The 19535-nt window shown below is 49.3% G+C and overlaps 2 protein-coding genes across 6 annotated transcripts in view; one reads left to right on the forward strand and one right to left on the reverse strand.

The window, feature by feature from the left end:
* The window catches only part of KIF3A (kinesin family member 3A), a 118571-nt gene extending 109901 nt beyond the window's left edge, over positions 1-8670 (forward strand). For 3 of the 5 annotated variants that reach the window (XR_014056638.1, XR_014056644.1, XR_014056635.1), the window contains one exon: positions 6743-7124. The gene's annotated coding sequence lies outside the window, so the exon portion shown is untranslated. Of the gene's footprint in view, positions 1-5778; positions 5965-6742 lie in introns of all 5 variants that reach the window. The other 2 variants (XR_014056637.1, XM_081500090.1) reach the window with 2 other exon arrangements.
* A 2092-nt stretch (positions 8671-10762) lies between these two features.
* IL13 (interleukin 13) lies at positions 10763-13127 on the reverse strand. The gene is made up of 4 exons (XM_081500125.1): positions 12996-13127; positions 11952-12005; positions 11612-11716; positions 10763-11258 (listed from the first exon to the last, which is right to left on the reverse strand). Exons 1-4 carry the CDS (start codon positions 13125-13127, stop codon positions 11151-11153), a joined length of 399 nt encoding a protein of 132 aa, XP_081356251.1. The 3' UTR covers positions 10763-11150.
* Positions 13128-19535: the final 6408 nt, after the last annotated feature.

Consider the following 19535-nt stretch of genomic DNA (forward strand, 5'->3'; position numbering starts at 1 on the left):
ACTTGGGGTAAACAAATCCAGCAGTCAACCAAGTGGAGGAAGCATGAGTTTGTACAACACAGAGTAGAGAGTTGTATGTCCATCCTATAGGTTAAGGGAAATAGGCATAGAGACGCTAAGGCAGTTAGTAGTTTCATAGTAGCACCAGTCAGGGTCAGTCAGTCAGATAGTAGCTACGGGTACTTAGCCTAGGGTCTCAAGTATTTTTTATACTTTTTGAATAGTAGCTTCAAGTCTTGTAGTGGCTCACTCATCTGCCTGGAACTTTCAGGCTCTTCTGGGTCCTCTGGATCCTGTAGAGACTTGGAGGGAGGGGTGGATTCACAGGGATGGCTGGAATGTGGGCCTTGAGGTTCCTGTAACATATCAGTGGAGACTGGTTTGATCCTGGGTGGATGAACCCGGTTGGTGACCCCCTGGAGTTAGACTACCATAGGGGTGCTCAGCAGGACTTGGTAAAGACCTTTCCATTTTGGGAGTCGCTGGTCACCTGGGGACTCATTTTTCCAGGTCTTTAAAAGTACCCAATCTCCAGGTATTACAGCAGTGTAACTGAGACTGTCATCTGAAAAGGGCTTTACTCTTCTGCCATATTCTTATATAGCCTTCTGGACCTGGCCTAGGTTTATAATGTGTTTAAGATGAGCCTTGGTTTCTGGGTCAGCATATCCAGAGTAAGTAATGGTCACCTGTATGTCATTTTGAAAGGGGTTAATTTAGTGGTTATTTTAGGAGCTGCCCTGACCCTCAAGAGAGCTGTTGGCAGCAGACAATACCACGACCCTGAGGCAGGAGGTAGGTGGACCCCCCTTCCATGGAAAAATGATAGGACATTCATCTCCTGTGGACTGAAATTCCTCGATGAGACTAGCAGGACAATTGAAAGAGGAGACGGGTCCTGCGCAGGCCACATATTTCTTACTCTCAGAGTCAGAAGACCTCCCAAATTGCACGTGGGCAGAAAGGCTCCTTGGAGGTCAAAAGGGGAGTGATGCTCAGGCTACCCATTGGCTCTTTGGTCAAATCCATCTTGGCTAAGAGATGCGTACACACTCACAGGAGGATCCTGAGATAAGCCAAATATGGACTGTGACCCAGGCAAATCAAAATAATTGGCCAAAGAAAATCTGGAAGAAATGCCCCATAAAAGTAATTCAAACTGCCACAAGGGCACGACTCAGCGACTCTCTCTCTGAGCCTACCTGTGTGTACTGTACTCTGTTTTCCTCCTAATAACTACTTTACTTGTTTCACTACTTTGCGTCTTTATGGGAATTCTTTTTCTGTGAAGTCAAATGGCCAGGGCCTTGTTAGTAACCTGGTTTAGTGCCTGGGATTTGGTGCTCTTACCCTGCGACCTGGCCTCAGTCTCTGGCAGGGAGCCGAAGCCCTGCTTCAAGCCGCTGCAGGCCAAGGCCGCCCAAAATCAACTCCATGAAGGGTGGCTGTTCTGGAGGCCCCCAGAGCACACAGTGGGCCAGCTCTGGGCCTGTTGGTCCTGGCTGCTCTGCTTTCTTGCTGTGTGGGCTTAGGCATGCCCCTCAGCCTCTTCTGTCTGGTGGGGATCATAGTGGAACTTGTCTCTGAGGTTGTTCTGAGAAATAACTAAGTTAATGTTTTTGAAATATCAATAACTTCAGATATGCAGATGACACCACCCTTATGGCAGAAAGTGAAGAGGAACTAAAAAGCCTGTTGATGAAAGTGAGAGAGGAGAGTGAAAAAACTGGCTTAAAGCTCAACATTCAGAAAACTAAGATCATGGCATCTGGTCCCATCACTTCATGGGAAATGGATGGGGAAACAGTGGAAACAGTGTTTATTTTGGGGGGCAGACCTTATTTTTGGGTGCTCCAAAATCACTGCAGATGGTGATTGCAGCCATGAAATTAAAAGACGCTTACTCCTTGGAAGGAAAGTTACGACCAACCTAGACAGCATATTAAAAAGCAGAGACATTACTTTGCCGACAAAGGTCCGTCTAGTCAAAACTATGGTTTTTCCAGTGGTCATGTATGGATGTGAGAGTTGGACTGTGAAGAAAGCTGAGTGCTGAGGAATTGATGCTTTTGAAGTGTGGTGTTGGAGAAGACTCTTGAGAGTCCCTTGGGCTTCAAGGAGATCCAACCAGTCCATCCTAAAGGAGATTGGTCCTGGGTGCTCATTGGAAGGACTGATGTTGAAGCTGAAACTCCAATACTTTGGCCACGTCATGCGAAGGGTTGACTCATTGGAAAAGACCCTGATGCTGGGAAGGATTGGGGGCAGGAGGAGAAGGGGACGACAGAGGATAACATGGCTGGATGGCATCACCGACTCGATGGACTTGAGTTTGGGTGCACTCAGGGAGTTGGTGATGGACAGGGAGACCTGACGTGCTGCAATTCGTGAGGTCGCAAAGAGTCGGACATGACTGAGCGACTGAACTGAGCTGAACTGAATGTTCTTGAAGTAGTCAGATTAGTGCCCGGCGCCTAGTGAGTGCTGATAGTTAACATTAACCATATCTTTGGTCATCTGGACAACTGTGGTACTTTTACCTATTAGGCAAACTTGAGTCTGGACAGGACCAGTGGAGGTTTTGCCAGTGGCCACTTCCCCACCCATGTCCCTCTTGGATGCATCTCCTCCTTTGAGGCTCCATTCCTGTTTGGAGAGTCACTCTTAGCTGCTCCACTGTGGTCCGTATGATTATTTATCTGGATTCATTACAGGAAACAAATACTGCAGTGGCACCTTATGCAGAAAGCTTTGAATGCAGGAAAGTAGGTATAAAAATGTTGGGAGGTTAGAGGGAAGGCTCCAGGCTGGGTTCAGAACTCTAAAGAGATAGCCTGCAGGGAGGACCGCTACCCGTGAGGCTGCCATTACAGGCCTGGAGCCCAAGAATGTCCTCAGGCTGCCATCCAGGGATCCCAGGACTGCAGCCTCCACTGCCTCCTAGCACCCACAAACTCCTCCAGGGGGAACCTTTCCTCCCCACCCCTAGTCCAAGGGAATGGAAAATGGTGTCCGCACACACCTGCCCCCCGCCTCTCCTCTAGGAGAGCAGTTACACCCACTCTCACTAACTTCAGGAGTGTCTGAGAGCTGTAATTGTGAACATTCAGGGGAAAGGCAGGGAGGGTGAGCAGAGTAGCCTGGTCTCTCTGGACCCTGGCTGGTGATTCCTGCCCCTCCCACCATCCCCGTGGCTCATCCCACCCCAAGCCCTGCTTCTCTTCTGTCAGCTGTGCTGGACAACACCCACAAGAGCCCTTCCAGCTCCTCATGGGCTTCTTCATGGAGACGGGTGATACTCCTCCAAGGGGGTGATGCTTAGTAGAGACTGGAATACATAGGGGGCTGGAGGGTGGGGACGGCGCTGGGGCAGGGGTAGCAGTGAGAGGCCTGCAGAGGGTGGGGGCTCCCTGAGGAACCAGGACAGCCAGGGGACCGTGGGGAGGGGGGAACCAGCTAGAACACTGCAGTCATCCTGTGAGGGAGGGAGCTGGTGTGGAGGGTGAGACGGTGAGTGGTGTGGGTCTGGGGGTTACTCAGCAGCAATAGAATATTCTGGACTCAGCGGGACCCAAGTCTCAGCTCTGTAACTTTTTCTTTGGGTGACCTTGGGAAGGGGTGACCCTGTCCAGGCTTCTCTGTCAAACTGGGAAGATTATCTGAGGTAATAAAGTGTTCGGTGTGCCTTCCATGTGGGAAACCCATAGATGCCAGCTAGCGTTGTAACCTTTATCATTGTTACCATTATCATCATTACTATTAATAGCACTTAGAATTGGCTGAATATGGGGAAGAGGAAGAGGACCCCAGGATTCTAGCTTGGGGAACTGCTGTTTGCAGAGATGGCTGTTGAGGGAGGGAAGGAGGGTGGGAGGTGGCCATGGACTGAGGCACCTGCTGCTGGGTCTGCAGCTCTAAGCTGAGGAGAGCCTGCATGGTAGACAGTGAGGGGATGCCAAGGAAACAGTCCTGCCTGGGGTGGGCAGAAAGGGAAGAGAGGGAGCGAGAAATGACTGTGGCACTTCAGTGACACTGGAGGGAGGGAAGGAAGAAGAGAAGATAGAGCCCGAGAGGGAACCCAGGGAACCCAGGCGTGAGAGCCTTGGAGGACAAGCGAGAGGTCAGCAGTGTCAGGTGTTCCCCAGGGTCAGATGAGATAGGGCAGAAGGGCTTCTGTTAGATTTAGTGATGGGAGATAATCAGTGACATCATGGAGGTGCGTTCTGGAGCGTGTGGGCTCATGAAATGGAAACAGTGGCGTGGATACATTCCGGAAGGCGAGCTATGTTGGGGTATTAGCTGCAAGGGATGGGGGACAACACATGATCAATGATTATTTTTTAAATATGAGCACAGGCTTCCTTTGTAAATGGCAATTCCACTCTTCAGGGTGCTTGTGTGTGTGTGTGTGCGCGTGTGCATGTGTGTGAGTTGCTCAGTCATCTCCGATTCTGTGTGACCCTATAGACTGTAGCCTGCTAGGCTCCTCTGTCCATGGAATTCTCCAGGCCATGCCCTTCTCCAGAGGATCTTCCCAACCCAGGGATGGAACCCACGTCTCCCACATTGCAGGCAGATTCTTTACCACCACCAGGGTGCTCATACCATGGTGCAAACCTCCTGTGCCCTACACCCAATTTGCCACCAAAGTTTCTGCCTTCAGGCTGCAGTCAGAATTGAATGATGTGCTGCCTCAGAGGGGGGACAGGTAGGGCAGAGATAGATGCTGCTGCTGCTGCTAAGTCACTTCAGTCGTGTCTGACTCTGTGTGACCCCAGAGACGGCAGCCCACCAGGCTCCCCCGTCCCTGGGATTCTCCAGGCAAGAACACTGGAGTGGGTTGCCATTTCCTTCTCCAATGCATGAAAGTGAAAAGTGAAAGGGAAGCCGCTCAGTCGTGTCCGACTCTTAGCGACCCCGTGTACTGCAGCCTACCAGGCACCTCCGTCCGTGGGATTTTCGAGGCAAGAGTACTGGAGTGGGGTGCCATTGCCTTCTCCAGAGATAGATGAGTTGATAACTTTTTTTCCTAAGGTTTATTTATTTAATTTTTTGCTTGTCGTGGGTCTTCATTCCTGCGTGCTACCTTTCTCTAGTTGCAGAGAGTGGGGGCAACTCTTGGTTGAGATGTGTAGGCTACTCATTGTGGTGGCTTCTCTTGCTGCGGAACACAGGCTCTAGGCACACGGGCTTCAGTAATTGCAGTGTGTGGACTCAGTAGTTGTGGCTTGTGGGCTCTGGAGAGCAGGCTCAGTAGTTCTGGTGCACAGGCTTAGTTGCTCCACCGCATGTGGGGTCGTCCTAGACCAGGGATCGAACTGGTGTCCCCTGTGTTGCAAGGCGGATTCATAACCACTGGACCACCAGAGAAGCCCATGAGTTGCTAAGTGTTGAAGTTGGGCAATGGATATCTGAGAGTTACTTTTGTACATATTTGAAAATTTTCTATAGTAAAAGATTTTTAAACTTTGTATGGGTAGAAAAATTAAATATATATTTAATATATACATTTATGTACTACATAATATACATGTATTTATAATTACTGTGTATCATATGTAATGTAATGTTGATGTAAATGATATATACAAATAAGTATATATCAGTATATATCTGACTCTGACCTCCCCTCACAAAATGGCAGCCCCTGCTTGCCCCCTAACTACTCTTTTGTCCCCCCACAACACTCACTGTCCCCTGCACATCCTGTGCTCTCTTGTTTGTGCATCCTGGCCCCCCAGTAGAAGTAACCTTGTTTTTTCCACTGTGGGTCCCCAGCTCCTAGAAAAGTGTCTAGCACCTAATAAAGGCCTCAGGAGATCCTTGAATGAATGGAGCTCCATTTCACAGAGTGGGGGGCTGAGACTCTGCCTAAGTCACAACAGGGGAAGTCAAGGGCACGGCTGGGACTTGAGACCAGGGCTGTGTGGACGCTGAAGTCATTGCCCTGAACCCTTGGAGAAGGTGAGGGGGATGGGGTTCTGGGTATAGATCCAGGGAGTACCCCTGACAAGGGGACAAGGAAAGGAGGGAGGCAGGCTGTGAACTTGGTCTTTGCCAAACATATGCTAAAGCAGTCCCTTCTGAAAGAGAGGGAAGCCGGCTGAGGAGGCTGCAGGAGCTGTCCATCTGCCCCCAGGGCACCTCAGTCTCAGAGCTGGGCTGGCAGCCCACCTTTTCCTCTCTCTTCCTGCTCTGATCCCCTTGGCCCCACCTCCAGGCAGGTTGGGCTAGGTGAAGATTCCCAAGAAGGGGACATCTTTCTCTCTGTTTGGCAGTATAGGATCTGATTGGTTCAAGAAGGTCCAGCCTATGTGGGGAATAGTGCAGGACCTCCTGCGTCTCGGTCCCTACAGAAGGCCCCTCCTCTCCTGAGTCAGCTGACCCCAGGGAGCAGTTAGACCTGAGTTGAGGGGTCCTGGACTGGTCCTGGGCTCTGCCTCTCATGTGCACTGCTGGCCCTTCCCAGCCTCAGTTTTGATCAGCTCCTTCATGGACGTGGCATCAATTCCATGTTCTGTTGCTTTATTTTTCTAATTATATTTGTCTTTGTCCCCCAGTGGGAAATGAATGCATGCTCATTATTCATAGAAAATGTAGGAAGACAGAGATTAGAAGAAAGAAAAGTCAATGAATGAGAAACTGCTTTCCTAGTACCATAACCCCTTCTGGCCCACCAGAGGCCATCAGCTCGGCTCTACAGGGGTTGCTACAGCCAGCTCAGGCCTTTCCACCCTTGTAGGTTTCAGGAAGAGCCCTAGGGCCCCCACGCTGGTCCAAGTGATGCAGAGAGCGGAGCTGACGAGAGTTGCTATATTTAATTTTGGTGTCTGCGTCACTGGTGACCACACAGCAGCATCTGCCCAGGCAGCGCGGGCTGGGGGCGTTTCTGAACGATGCTTTGAGAGAATCACTTTCCACAAGAGAAGACACTCAGGAGGGGAAGGGAGAGAACGCAACAGAAAGTGAGGTCGTAAGTAGAAAATTGCTTCTGGGATTTCAAATGGCTTCGTCATGGGGCCCTCCCTTGCTGCCGAGAAATCAGTTGATCTGGGAAAGTTTGTTGCAAACCCTGTGCTCTGTTGCTTTTGGGTGGAGCCGAGAAATGAGTGAAGATAATGAGGCTTTATGACTTTTATTTTTCAGAGTAGGAGTGGGCAGCATGTGTGGGAGGGGTGATACAGCCAACAGTTCTGACACCAGCTTGGACCTCTGGAAAGGCTGGCTCCCTGGCCTGTGTATGGCCAGGCCAGGCTGCCCTGGCTGGACACGGTCAGCCTGGACTTTTCCGGGTCTTCTTAGAAGGGAGTCAGCTCAGGGGAGGAGCGGGTTTTGAGTTTGTTCAAACTGACCAGTGAATTCAGATCATCAGCAGAAGGCACTTCTTCATTGATCATAATGAAAAAGTGATAAGCTGATGGATTCGATAAACCCCAGCCTTCAAGCCGCTTTGTCACAAGGAAACAAGATGTAGGCCCTTGTCCTCCTGGGTCCTGAGCAGTTCAGACGGCCAGCCTCAGAGAAACCCCCGAGGTGACTCGGAATGTTTTCTGACACCTCATCTGAGCGGCAAACAGAGGTGTTTGGCACCAAGTTCACTGGAAACCTGAGTGTGTGTCTCACTTCTCACTTGAGCCCCAGCCCCTCTTCTAGTGAAACCTCCCAGGCCTGGGGTTCCTGGGTTGCCAAGGGGCTCCCCATCCTGGGCCCCACCACTGCATCTCCCTCCCACTCACCAAGCATTCTGTCTCTTCTGATGCCCCTTCTCTCTGGGCCCTGCTTGGGGTTTACCTTGTGCATGAAGGATGTGAGACCACGTGGTTAGAGAAAACTTCCAGCAAGTACCCAGCGGGTCAGTCCCCAGGTGGTGGTGCTTCCAGCCACAAGAGCTGACACATACCTTTTATTTTCTCTTTCTTCCTTATCTCATTCCTGACTGCCCCAACTTTTCTGTTGCCAGCAGCAGAGCCTTGATTCTGTGGCTTGAGATCTGTCATCCTTGGAAACCCCCAGCCCCCTCCGGCTCACTGCGCACCCCTGGAGACCACAGGCCCCTCTGGGGACAGTCTCGGAGGTGCAGGCAGGGAGCTGCGGTGGTTGAGGATGCGGTGCACTGTGGACCCCTAGTGGTGGGGTCCAGGCAGCCCTGTCAGGACTGTCTGTGCATCCCGCAGCCGAGCCCTCCTGAGTGGGTGGTGTGGGAAACCCTAAGGGGTCCTGCTCTAGGTCAGCCTCTGTTCCAGCCTTTGTTCTCGAGAAATGCATGTGGAATTTTCACTGGAAGTCTTTTCATCTTCGTTTTGGACAAACAGTTCAATGCCCTGCTTGAGCAGGGAGGATGTGGGTCAAAGGTGATGCCACCAGAGAATGGATCACTAAGTATTGTGTTAAAAAAGAAAAAAAATCACCCTGGAGAAGGAAATGGCAGCCTGCTCCAGTGTTCTTGCCTGGAAAATTCCATGGACAGAAGAGCCTGGTGGGTTACAGTCCATGGGGTCGCAAAGAGTCAGCTGCAACTGAGCATATCAGCACATACTGTGATGTGAAATGGTTGTTTCCTTTTGTATTCCTACCAGAAGACTTTAGGGCTTCCAATTCTTCCATATCCTTGCCAATATGTTTAGTCTTTTTTAAACTTTTGACTTTTAAATAAATGTGTAGCGTTAAAAAGATCAATCTTCCATAAATAATACTCTTTTTACTTTAAAATCTTCAAATTTCTGGATGAAGGAGGATGGCAGAGATCTCACTCCTACTCCCACCCTGACATTCGAGCTTCCCCCCTCCCAGGGTAGAGCACCCTTCTCCAGGCGCCATTGTTTTGTTGTTGTTCAGTCGCTAAGTTGTGTCCGATTCTTTGCAACTCCATGGTCTGCACCTCATTGTTTAAAGACTTCTTTCTGCTGCTAAGCTTTGAGTACGTGTGGTGTCTTGATCATCACTGTCCCAGGCTGGGGAGGTGCAGGCCTCAGGCAGTCCTCAGCAAATGCCGTGGCACTGGGCAGGTTCTGAGACCTCTTGGGTGCAGAGACTGTCAGTTCCAACCTTGGAAAACCCATGGGACACTCAGTTCCCGTGCCCACTCCCAGGTCTTCCCTCTCTGGGCTGAGCATCCCCATGTCCCTGCACAGTAGATTGTGGCTTCCTCCCTCACCTCTGTCTGGGTGCAAATGAGGGGTTCACTCTATCTGAGAGTGGTCCCCTGAGCAGCGCACTGTGATCATCTGCACCCTGGACAGGTCCTGCCATGGTCTTTGTTGCCTGAATCACGCATGGCATAAACTCGCACTGCTCCTGAGTGACTGACTTCACTGACTGAGCATCACTGTAGATGTTCCCACAGGGTTCTGGGCACCCCAGGAAGTGTGCCTGCCTTCTACTCAGCATCTGAGACTGGTCTCTGATGACTCACCACCTATTGCAAGAAGCATCTTGTGCTTTCAAAGATGCACAGTGTAAACCATGGTTGATGGGAATGCCCATTAGCTGTGGCTTGCTGTGGCCGGCTGCTTCCTGCCCTGCACGTGCTGGCCTTGACTGAAGGAGAAGCAAAAAGACCTGCTTAGGGGAGCAGTCTGACCCAGGCCCTGCGAATTTGGCTCTCCACTCCGGTCACTCCACAGTCCAGGGGCCACAAGTCAGTGGTACTCTTTGTTCACAGAGATGGTGAGTGTGCACTCTCTCATGACAAGAGGTGTCCAGACATTGAATGGGCAGTCCCTAGAGAGTAAGTAGTGAGCTACCCATCAGGGGAGGTGCCCACACAGGCTGGTGAAAATATTATAAAGGTCATGGATTCAGGCCAGATGGCATTTGGACAGAGGAAGGCAGGGTAGTTAAATGTGTGAGCTATGGAGTTGGAGTGAGTTTGGGGTTCACACCCTGGCATTGTTCCTGACCAGCTGTGGGACCTTTGGTAAGCCACCTGCTCTTCCTTGAACATCATAGGGTGATACCAGAAGGCGAGTGGGTGGTGCCAGACAGGCTGTCCACCCATCAAGAGCTGTGGTCATGAGACCACTTCCGAGGTCTCTGCCTGCTCCAGACATCCTCTTTGAACCCCGACACCCTGGCCCATGCTTCCTCAGCCTCCCTGTGGGTGGTGGTGGGGGGACTTCCTCCTGGCCAGGTCTCCTCTCCCCAAGGGGTCTGCTTGTTTTCTTTCAGCCTAGGTCTCCTCCCTCACTCCCCCTCCACTCTATCCTAGGCCCCCTCCTCCAGCTGGCCTGCTTCCCAGAGAGCTCCTCAGAGTTTTAAGAACACAGGCCAGTATCCCCAAAAGGCCAAAATAAAAGGCAAACACCATCAGGTCTCTTGTCACCATCTTTATTTTAGCTTTTAGCTTGACAAAATCAATGAAACAGTTTATTCAGTGACCCCCCCACTCAGTCCACACATACTATATGCAGTGTTCTAGACTTCCATATATTATTAACTCTTTGATAACATATTTTAATACTTAGCTTTAAATACAAGGAAAAATAATAAATTACTTGGTTGAGGGCCCACTGCTGGGTGTCAGACAAGAGTGGCTACTCTGGCTCTCTCTTCTGTCCCCTGCCTTGGCCCCAGGACCCTAGTGAGGTAGCAGAAGTTTGCATACAGTACTTTCTGCCAGGGATTCCTAATGCTCACTGCTTTAGTGCTGGAGCTCCAAGTCTCCAAGCTCTTGGCTCCAAGTTCTGGCAGTAACAGGCCCTCCCAACCCCAGTACAGACAAAAACACTTTTTTAAATAACACACAATAATAAATAAGGCCAAAAAGGAATGTGCCTGGGCTGCTCTCTGCCTCAGTTGTCCCTGTGTAAAGCAGGTGTCTCCTCCACCAGGTGTCTAACAAACACTACAGTTTGTTCTGAGGAGGGAGAGGTCACGTGGGGCAAGGTCCACCCTTGTCCGCTGAGCTCGGAGTCCTGGATGGAGGAGGCCTGCCGGGCTGAGCCCCGGATATCAAGGCACAGGGCAGCTGAAGTTGGCTAGGCTCAAGGCAGGCAGCGCAGGCTCAGGTTTAAGCTAAGGACATCGTATCCCCCCTCCCTAACCCTCCTTTAGTCTCCCCAAGAAATTTCTGACATCTGAAAGAAAAATAAATCTGCAACTTAGATGGTCAGGATCTGCCTCTGCAGATAATAATGCTAGCTTTTCATGTTTCAGTTGAATCTCCCGTTGCGAAAAACGATCCTTGAATGTTTGAGCAGGTCTTTTAAGAACTGGGCCACTTCAATTTTGGTGTCTCGGATGTACTCGCTGGAAACCTGCTGCAAGACAAAGAGGCCAGCATGTTGGTGGGATGCCAGAGTGAGGATGATCAGCATCCATTATTAGGGGCTTTCCATTCACCGGCTGGTTCATTCTTCACAAAAGCCCTCATGAGGTAGGTACTGTTATCACCCACACTTTACAGATGTGGAACTGAATGAAGCTCAGGTAGGAGTTGGGAACCCTCAAGCCCATGTCTTGGAAATCCCAAAGCCATGTCCCTGCTTCCACAGTGGGCCCACCCCTTTGTGGACACATGCCTCAGATGCTCAGGTAGGTTCCCGTGGGGCTCCCAGGGTGAGCCCAGGGCTGGCAGAAGTGGGTGCCAGGTCAAAGGACAAGGGGGCCTTACCTTAGCTGAGGGCTTGTGAGGACAGAGCGCACTCAGCATCCTCTTGGTCCTTTGGATGACACTGCAGTTGGAGATGCTGATCAGGGAGTCCAGGGCTGCACAGTACTGTGGGGGGAAATACCAGGGAGTCAGGTGGCACGTTCAGTGAGTCTGTAGGAGGAGGGGAACTGAGCGGCCCGGCGGAGACAGGTCTGGGTGGTGGGGGAGTCCAGATTATGAGGGGGCAGAGAGTGGCTCTTGAAGCTTGCTTGGAACCCCCCAGTCGTGTGAGCGAGGCTCAGAAACGACCTCAAGAGGGCTGCAGCCCTAGCCATGTCCCCACAGTGTTGGGGGTCCTCACCATGTTGCTCGTCAGGTTAAGGCTCCACACCATGCTGCCATTGCACAGCGGCACCTGAGGGAGCAAAGGAAAGCGAGCTGAGTGCTGGCAGGGTCTCAGGCCAGGCCTCCACAGGGATCAGGCCCCACAAGCATTCCCAGGAGAGCAGGGGCAGACCTGGGACCTTCAGTGTTCCCGAGCTTCATTTCCCGCTCTGCACAGTGGGGGAGACCCACTGTCCAGGGGCTTAGAACTGAGAGAGAAATACTGAGTGACACAACCAGTAAGGGACAAGCCTTGTGTGAAGCTTGCCATAGCCAGGGTGGGAGGACAGGTGACACTGGCTGGCTGACAGGGGGCCTGCAGGGAAGGCCCAGGGCAGGGTAGGGTGAGGGCAGAGGTGGCCAGGCCAATCTGATGGGAGGTGATGGGAGTCTAGTCTGGAAACAACCTACCTTCCGAATTGGGGATACTGCAGTTCATAGCATGGGCACTCTGGTGTCAACCAGTACTGGCTTGAATCTGACTTTTGTCATTTAACCTCACTGATGCTTAATCAGTAAAATGGGGTATCGTACCTGTCTCTTGAAGTGGTTGGCAGCGATGTTATAAGATGTAAAGCCCCAGAAATGGACCTGGCACATTATTACTACTCAGAAAGTGGGGGCCGTCACCACTGGAGAGAGGAGCTGACCCCACTAATGGATACTCCGTAAGAATGGGCTTAACTAAGATGCTGTGAATAATGGCCCCATTATGGTGTTCAGATCTAGTTGGCAAATGCCAAATAGTTCTAGGAGGGTGCCAGCTCTTCTCTTCTTTCCTCTGTTCCAAAACCACTGAGCAGGAGCTGACCACGGCAGGCAGGGCCAGGCCAGGGGAGCAAGTGGTCCCTGGGGGCTCTGCCGTGTTCCTTCATGGGTCCGTCCATATTGCTGCACCTCACCCCAAGCCTGGCTCCTCTCCCTCAAGGCCAGACTCACCTCGCAGTTCTCAGGGCTTCTTCCTTGAGAGCCCTCCACCCCTGCACCCTCAGAGCTGGGACCCTGGCCCACAGGCACTCACCTTCTGGTTCTGGGTGATATTAACCAGCTCTTCAATGAGCTCCTTGAGGGCTGTAGCGTGTGGCACGGGGCTCGGGGAAGTGAGGCCACCAAAGCAGGTAAGAACAATGACCGCAGTCAATAAGAGCGCCATGGAGCCTAGAACAGCACAGGAAGAATTGAGAAGCAGACACGTAGGCTGGCCTAAGCTGAGTGTCTTGTGGCCTTAGCCTCTTGTGGCAGCTTTTATAGGCCCAAGTGGTGACGCCTCACACCCTGGTCTCCGCTTTGTCGGGCACTATCTACAAACCACATCTTTACTCATCTTAATTTTACTTTGTGGAAAATCCAGTGTCGCATAAAGGAAAGAATTTGATTTCTTGTGGACTTATTACTGAGAAGGGTCTAGGGCAGTTTCAGGATCTGGATGAGCTTACTTCAGGGGTGAACGAGAGGACCCCGAGGGCAGCCCGATGTCAACTATGCTAGCTGGAACTCCAGCACTTTTAGCGAGTGCCCACCCAGCTCCTGTCTGCAGATCCCTGTGGGCCACCAGAAATACTGGAGAGACAGTGCTCTGATCACAGTCTATCAGATGTGGGAATCCGGGGGGATTATTTTTTCATTGAATAGTTCTGTTACATTACCAAAACAATGCTTGCTCTGGGTACAAAATTCAAACAGGATAACAGAAGAGTGATGTTCATTTCTTTTAACCCATCTGATTCCCTGTTGCCCCAGTGTGGGAAGGACTGGAATTTCAGATTTCCAGGTCTCCATTGAAAGATCCAGTCAGAAACAGGGATCCGTGCGGGAGCTTTCCTTTGGAAGGTTGTTTTGCTGAGAGCTCGCAGTATGTGCAGCCTGGACACTGGGTGCCACACCCAGCCGTCAGTGTGGGAAACCCTCAGAGGGCGGCGCTCGCAAGAGGTGGACCCAGCCTTCGCCCTGGAGAGGACCTGTTGGAGAGTAACTGTCCCCACTGCCACTGAGACCTGGGGCGACCCCCTCTCTACACCAGTATCTGTGAGACCAACGTGTGCCCTCTGAATCCTCAAGTTTCCCTTGCAGACTGAGGGCTGTGGAGGGTGACTCCTGGGCCTGCCCCTATTCTGGGGTCCCCTGTGGGCAGCCAACTCCCCTGAAGGGACACTGGAAGGGTAGCTATTTCCCTGTTCTCCCCTCATTTCTCTGTAAGTCCTTCAGAAACTCATGCAACCGAGGCCCCAGTATTTGCCTATCGGGTGGTGATGTCAAGCTTGCTCCCTCACCCACTTCCTCCCCTAAGCCAGTGCCTCCCTCACTAGGCCCCCTCTCTGTCTGCTCTGGCTGCCTCGCTGTCCTATGCCAGTGGGGCTCAACCTCCTCACAAGGGTCCTCTAAGGGACACTGGGGCTGTCGCTCCTGCTCAGAAGAGAAAGCCCAGCCTTACCCACCCTCTCCTCTCACTGGTAGCATGGTTCTCACCCTCTCTTTTCTCCCAGGCCCAGGCTTCCCAGCATAACTGCAGACCCTAAGGCCTAGAAGGCAGGCCCTGCCTTTTGTGGCTCACGGGTGCCTGGAGTGCTGCCACCAGCTTGTGAGACCTCAGTTTCTTGTCTGCAAAACAGGGTCAGTAGCATCTCCTGGGGGGGGGGGGCGGTCTCTGTTGAGGGAAGGAGTGGGGAACCACCATGGCCTGCACCAGGATGAGTGGAATGCCCCCTCCGCCCTACGAACAGCACAACCAAGCGGGGAGCAGTGGGCAGGGGCGCCCCCGCGCGTGGGAGAAGGCCCGCGGTCGCAGCGATGCCCCGGAGATAGGCGCCGCCTTATGTAATGGGAGATGGGGCTGATAAACGGGATCCGCGAAGCTTGGGTCCCCTCTGGCCGCAGGCGTCGGCCGGTGAGGGAGGGAGGGGTAGGAGTGCCGACTCGCTTCTCCGCGGAGCCGCGAAGCACCCACTCCTGCCCCCCGGCTCTGGTCCGCGCGTGTTGGAGGCCCGACGAGAGAGTGGCAAGGGTGGGAGCAAGCGGACTGAGCGCCAGGCTGGGTCAGGGTGCCTGTGTGCACCAGCTAGGGGATGGCGCCTATGTCCCCGGGGCAGGGGATCTTGCGGGAACGCAACCGAGCTGCCCGCCCCTCCGGAGTTGGCCCTCCCGGCGAGCCCCTGCTGGCTAGTCAGTCGGACCATGATACTGTTTTGTTTTCAGCGGGGCTCGGTTCACGTCTGAATCGTTGCAATAAACACAACTACAGAAATGCTGCTCCGGGCACTTGACACACGTGGCTTGCAACTCTCCACCAGCTACTGCGTTGAGCCGCCGGGTCTGGCTCTTACAGGAGCAGAACCCGGCACTCAGGGCATGTAGGAGCCCGCCCAGATCCGTGGCCAGGGAAGGGCAGGCTCAGGAGCCTTACCATCCGGCTCTTGCCATAGATGGGACTAATGGGGTTGGGACACCCTTTATTGGGACTGGGACACCCTTCACTGGGACCAGTCTACCCTGCGCGATTCCTTTAACAATTTTTCCCCCCAATTTTGGTTCTGCGTTTGAAAGAAGAGATACCCAGTCAGTAGGAATAAGGGTTAGGGAAATTGTTTTAATAATGTAAAATTCTTAACTTAATAGATTTTCTTTTTTATTAAAGTTATACATGCATGTAATTTTTTAAATCAAACAATTTAAGGAGGTTTATTGTGAAAAATAGCACTTTTGAGAATTTCCCGATTGGTCTGCCTGTCTGGTGAGTGAGCCACTGAGTGCCCTACTTTGTTCCCTGCAGTCTTTTTAGAAGTGTTTGCATAGCTAACAACCTTGGAAGAGATAGCATCTTCCTCTGAAGCAAAAAGCAGGCAGGCTTAAATACTCATTATTAGCAATTCAGGTTGTCTAAGCTCAGACTTATCTTATTATGCCACTCACTGTGTGTACAGGTACCATATGGCTTTCTTGACATTACTCTGTGAGAACTGGGGTTCAGGGAACCTAAGAAAGATAATACTCTAGGAACTTCCCTGGTGGTCCAGTGGTTAAGACTTTGCCTTCCAAGCAGGGGGTGCACATGCCTTGTGGCCAAAAAACCAGAACATAAACCAGAAGCAGTGTTGTAACAAATTCAATAAAGACCTTAAACATAGTCCACATTAAAAAAAAAATCTTAAAAAAAAAAAGAGCTAATACTCTTAATACTTGTGCTTCGTCTAATAAACTGTTCTTTGTCTCTGATCTGGGAGTCCTATGTCTTCTGCCAGCCTCCATGAAACCATGGCAAGCTGACTGGTTAGCATGCAAGTGGGATAAAAATCACAGAGCCTTCAGTTCTGACAAGCAATTCCCCGCCTCCCCATTGGCCTCCAGAGGAACCATGACCGTAACTATTTCTTTTGGTGTTTACCTCCTCCATGTTTCTAGATTTCCTGGTTTTCAGATGCAGGCATTATCTGTGGTTTATAATGAATATTTAATTCTTTCTCCTCCTCACCATCCTTCTTCCATTGCATCATTCCTTTTTTTTCTCATTCTACCAGTATACATAGATCATAATTTGGGTTGGTCAAAAGTTTTATTGTTTACATAATTATGCTAATATATTCTCCATTAAAGCATATAATTAAGATTAATTTTCTCTCAAAACTTTTTTTTCTAATAATAGTAGTCTTATTTGTCCACTTGCTTAGTTTGCATAATGTCCTTCTCAGTGATTTAATCCTAAATTCTCAGCCACTTACATAAATTTTCTTTCAAAAGATTTGGGTAAATCAGTTATTCTCACAATTTCATCTTCCCAAGAAAGTCTCCCCTAGAGCCTCTCTCCTAGAGCCTGCTGACCTGCTCTGACATGGACACTGCCATCTGCCGTGGGAACTCCCTTCTCCTGTCTTCTTTGTGGCTCTCCTATTCCTTGTTTCCCTGGTCTTCCTCTTTCTTAGGAGGAACACATCCAAAAAAACACAGAATTTCAGAAAAGAAGTAATTTTCCTTTAGAATTTTGAACACCTGTGCTATTGTCTCTTAGCTTCCAATATTGCTGTTCAGAAGTCCAATAGCATTTTGAATCCAGATCTTTTCTAACTCTCCTGGAAATTTGTAGGAAAATTTCTTGGTTCCCATGCTCCAAATTTCACAATGATGTTTCTTGATGTGGCTCTGTTTTCATCTGTGATGCCAGACCTAGTGGGCTTTTTCAAACAAACATGTCGCTAAGTTTTAGGAAATTTTCTTTCTTTAAAATTTTTTTTAAAAAATTGAAATATAGTTGATTTACCGTATTTGGTTAGTTTCAGATGTACAGAAAAGTGATTTGGTTGTTCATATAACCTCTTTAAAAAAATCTTTTCCGTTATGCTGTGTTTAAAGATATTGAATATAGTTCTCTGTGCTATACAGTAAATCCTTGTTGACTATCTAATTAATGTATGGTAATGTGTACCTGTTAATTCCATACTCCTAATTTATCCTTCCCTATCCTTCTACTTAGGTAACCATAAGTTTATTTTCTGTGTCTGTGGGTCTGTTTCTGTTTTGTAAATAATTCATTTGTACTGTTTTTTAGATTCCACATTTAAGTGATGTCATAATATTTGTATTTCTCTGACTTACTTCACTTAGTGTGATAATCTCTAGGTCTATCCATGTTTCTGCAAATGGCATTATTTCATTCTTTTTAATGGCCCAGTAATATTCCATTGTATGTATGTACCACAACTTCTTTATCCATTCACTGTCCACGGACACTTAGGTTGCTTTCATGTCCTGGCTGTTGTAAATAGTGCTGCTATGCACACTGGGCTGCATGTATCTTTTCAAATTAGCTTTTGTCTTTTCTGGATATATGCCCAGGAGTGGGATTGCTGGATCATCTGGTGACTCTGTTTTAGTTCTCCATAGTGGCTGCACCAATTTACATTTCCACCAACAGTGTAGAAGGGTTCCCTTTTCTCCACACCCTCTCTAGCATTTATTATTTGTAGACTTCTTGATGATGGCCATTCTGATAAGAAATTTTAAACCTCTTATTATTTTATTTTTAAAAATTATTGTAAAGCCATTGCTGTTTTAAAAAATAATTTTAGTTTTTAGAGCAGTTTTAGATTCTTGGCAAAATTGAGTAGAAAGTATAGAAAGTTTCTATATACTCCTTAATCTCACACATACATCACCAACATCCCCTATCAGAGTACATTCATTACAATTGATGAACCTACATGAACACATCATTATCACACAAAGTCCATAGTTTACTTTAGGGTTCACTCTTTATCTCCTCCTACCTTCAATCTTTCCCAGCATCAAGGTCTTTTCCAGTGAGTCAGCTCTTTGCATCAGGTGGCCAAAGTATTGGAGTTTCAGCTTCAACACCAGTCCTTCCAATGAACACTCAGGACTGATCTCCTTTAGGATGGACTGGTTTGATCTCCTTGTAGTCCAAGGGACTCTCAAGAGTCTTCTCCAACACCACAGTTCAAAAGCATCAATTCTTCAGCACTCAGCTTTCTTTATAGTCCAACTCTCACATCCATACATGACTACTGGAAAAACCATAGCCTTGACTAGATGGACCTTTGTTGGCAAAGTAATGTCTCTGCTTTTTAATATGCTGTCTAGGTTGGTCATAACTTTCCTTCCAAGGAGTAAGTGTCTTTTAATTTCATGGCTGCAGTCACCATCTGCATTTTTGGGGGCTCCAAAAATAAAGTCTGTCACTATTTCCACTGTTTCCCCATCTATTTGCCATGAAGTGGTGGGACCGGATGGGACCATGATCTTAGTTTTCTGAATGTTGAGCTTTAAGTCAACTTTTTCACTCTCCTCTTTCACTTTCATCAAGAGGCTTTTTAGTTCTTCTTCACTTTCTGCCATAAGGGTCATCTGCATATCTGAGGTTATTCTAACTCAATGAAACTATGAGCCATGCCATGTAGGGCCACTCAAGGTGGACAGGTCATGGTGGAGAGTTCTGACAAAATGTGGTCCACTGGGGAAGGAAATGGCAAACCACTTCAGTATTCTTGCCTTGAGAACCCCATGAACAGTATGAAAAGGCAAAAAGATAGGACACTGAAAGATGAACTCCCCAGGTCAGTAGGTGCCCAATATGCTACTGGAGATCAGTGGAGAAATAACTCCAGAAAGAATGAAGAGAGGGAGCCAAAGCAAAAACAACACCCAGTTGTGGATGTGACTGGTGATGGAAGCATGGTCTGATGCTATAAAGAGCAATATTGCATAGGAACCTAGAATGTTAGGTCCATGAGTCTAGGCAAATTGGTAGTGATCAAACAGGAGATGGCAAGGGTGAACGTCAACATTTTAGGAATCAGCGAACTAAAATGTAATGGTATCTCCCTGTTTTAATTTGCACTTTCCTGATGGCATATGATGTGGAGTATCTTTTCACAGGCTTCCTTGCCATATAATCTTCTTGAGTGAAGTGTCTATTAAAGTTATTGACCTCTTTTTAAAATTGGGTTGTTCATTTTCCTATTTTGACTTTCAAGAGCTTTTTGTATATATTGGATAACAGTCTTGTATCTGATGTCTTTTTTTTAATTGAAGGCTAATTGCTTTACAGTATTGT

Source organism: Giraffa tippelskirchi, chromosome 6, assembly GCF_054371585.1.
Source record: "Giraffa tippelskirchi isolate mGirTip1 chromosome 6, T2T-mGirTip1v1.2.pri, whole genome shotgun sequence".
In the NCBI taxonomy this organism is placed as follows: domain Eukaryota; kingdom Metazoa; phylum Chordata; class Mammalia; order Artiodactyla; family Giraffidae; genus Giraffa; species Giraffa tippelskirchi.

Bases quoted from the DNA above. Each gene is read 5' to 3' on its own strand.
- IL13 (XM_081500125.1), bottom strand. From the start codon at position 13,127: ATGGCGCTCTTATTGACTGCGGTCATTGTTCTTACCTGCTTTGGTGGC. The intron at 12,006-12,995 runs GTGAGTGCCTGT...TTGCTCCCTCAG, and splicing joins ATATCACCCAGAACCAGAAG to GTGCCGCTGTGCAATGGCAG. The intron at 11,259-11,611 runs GTAAGGCCCCCT...TTTGTCTTGCAG, and splicing joins CTCACAAGCCCTCAGCTAAG to CAGGTTTCCAGCGAGTACAT.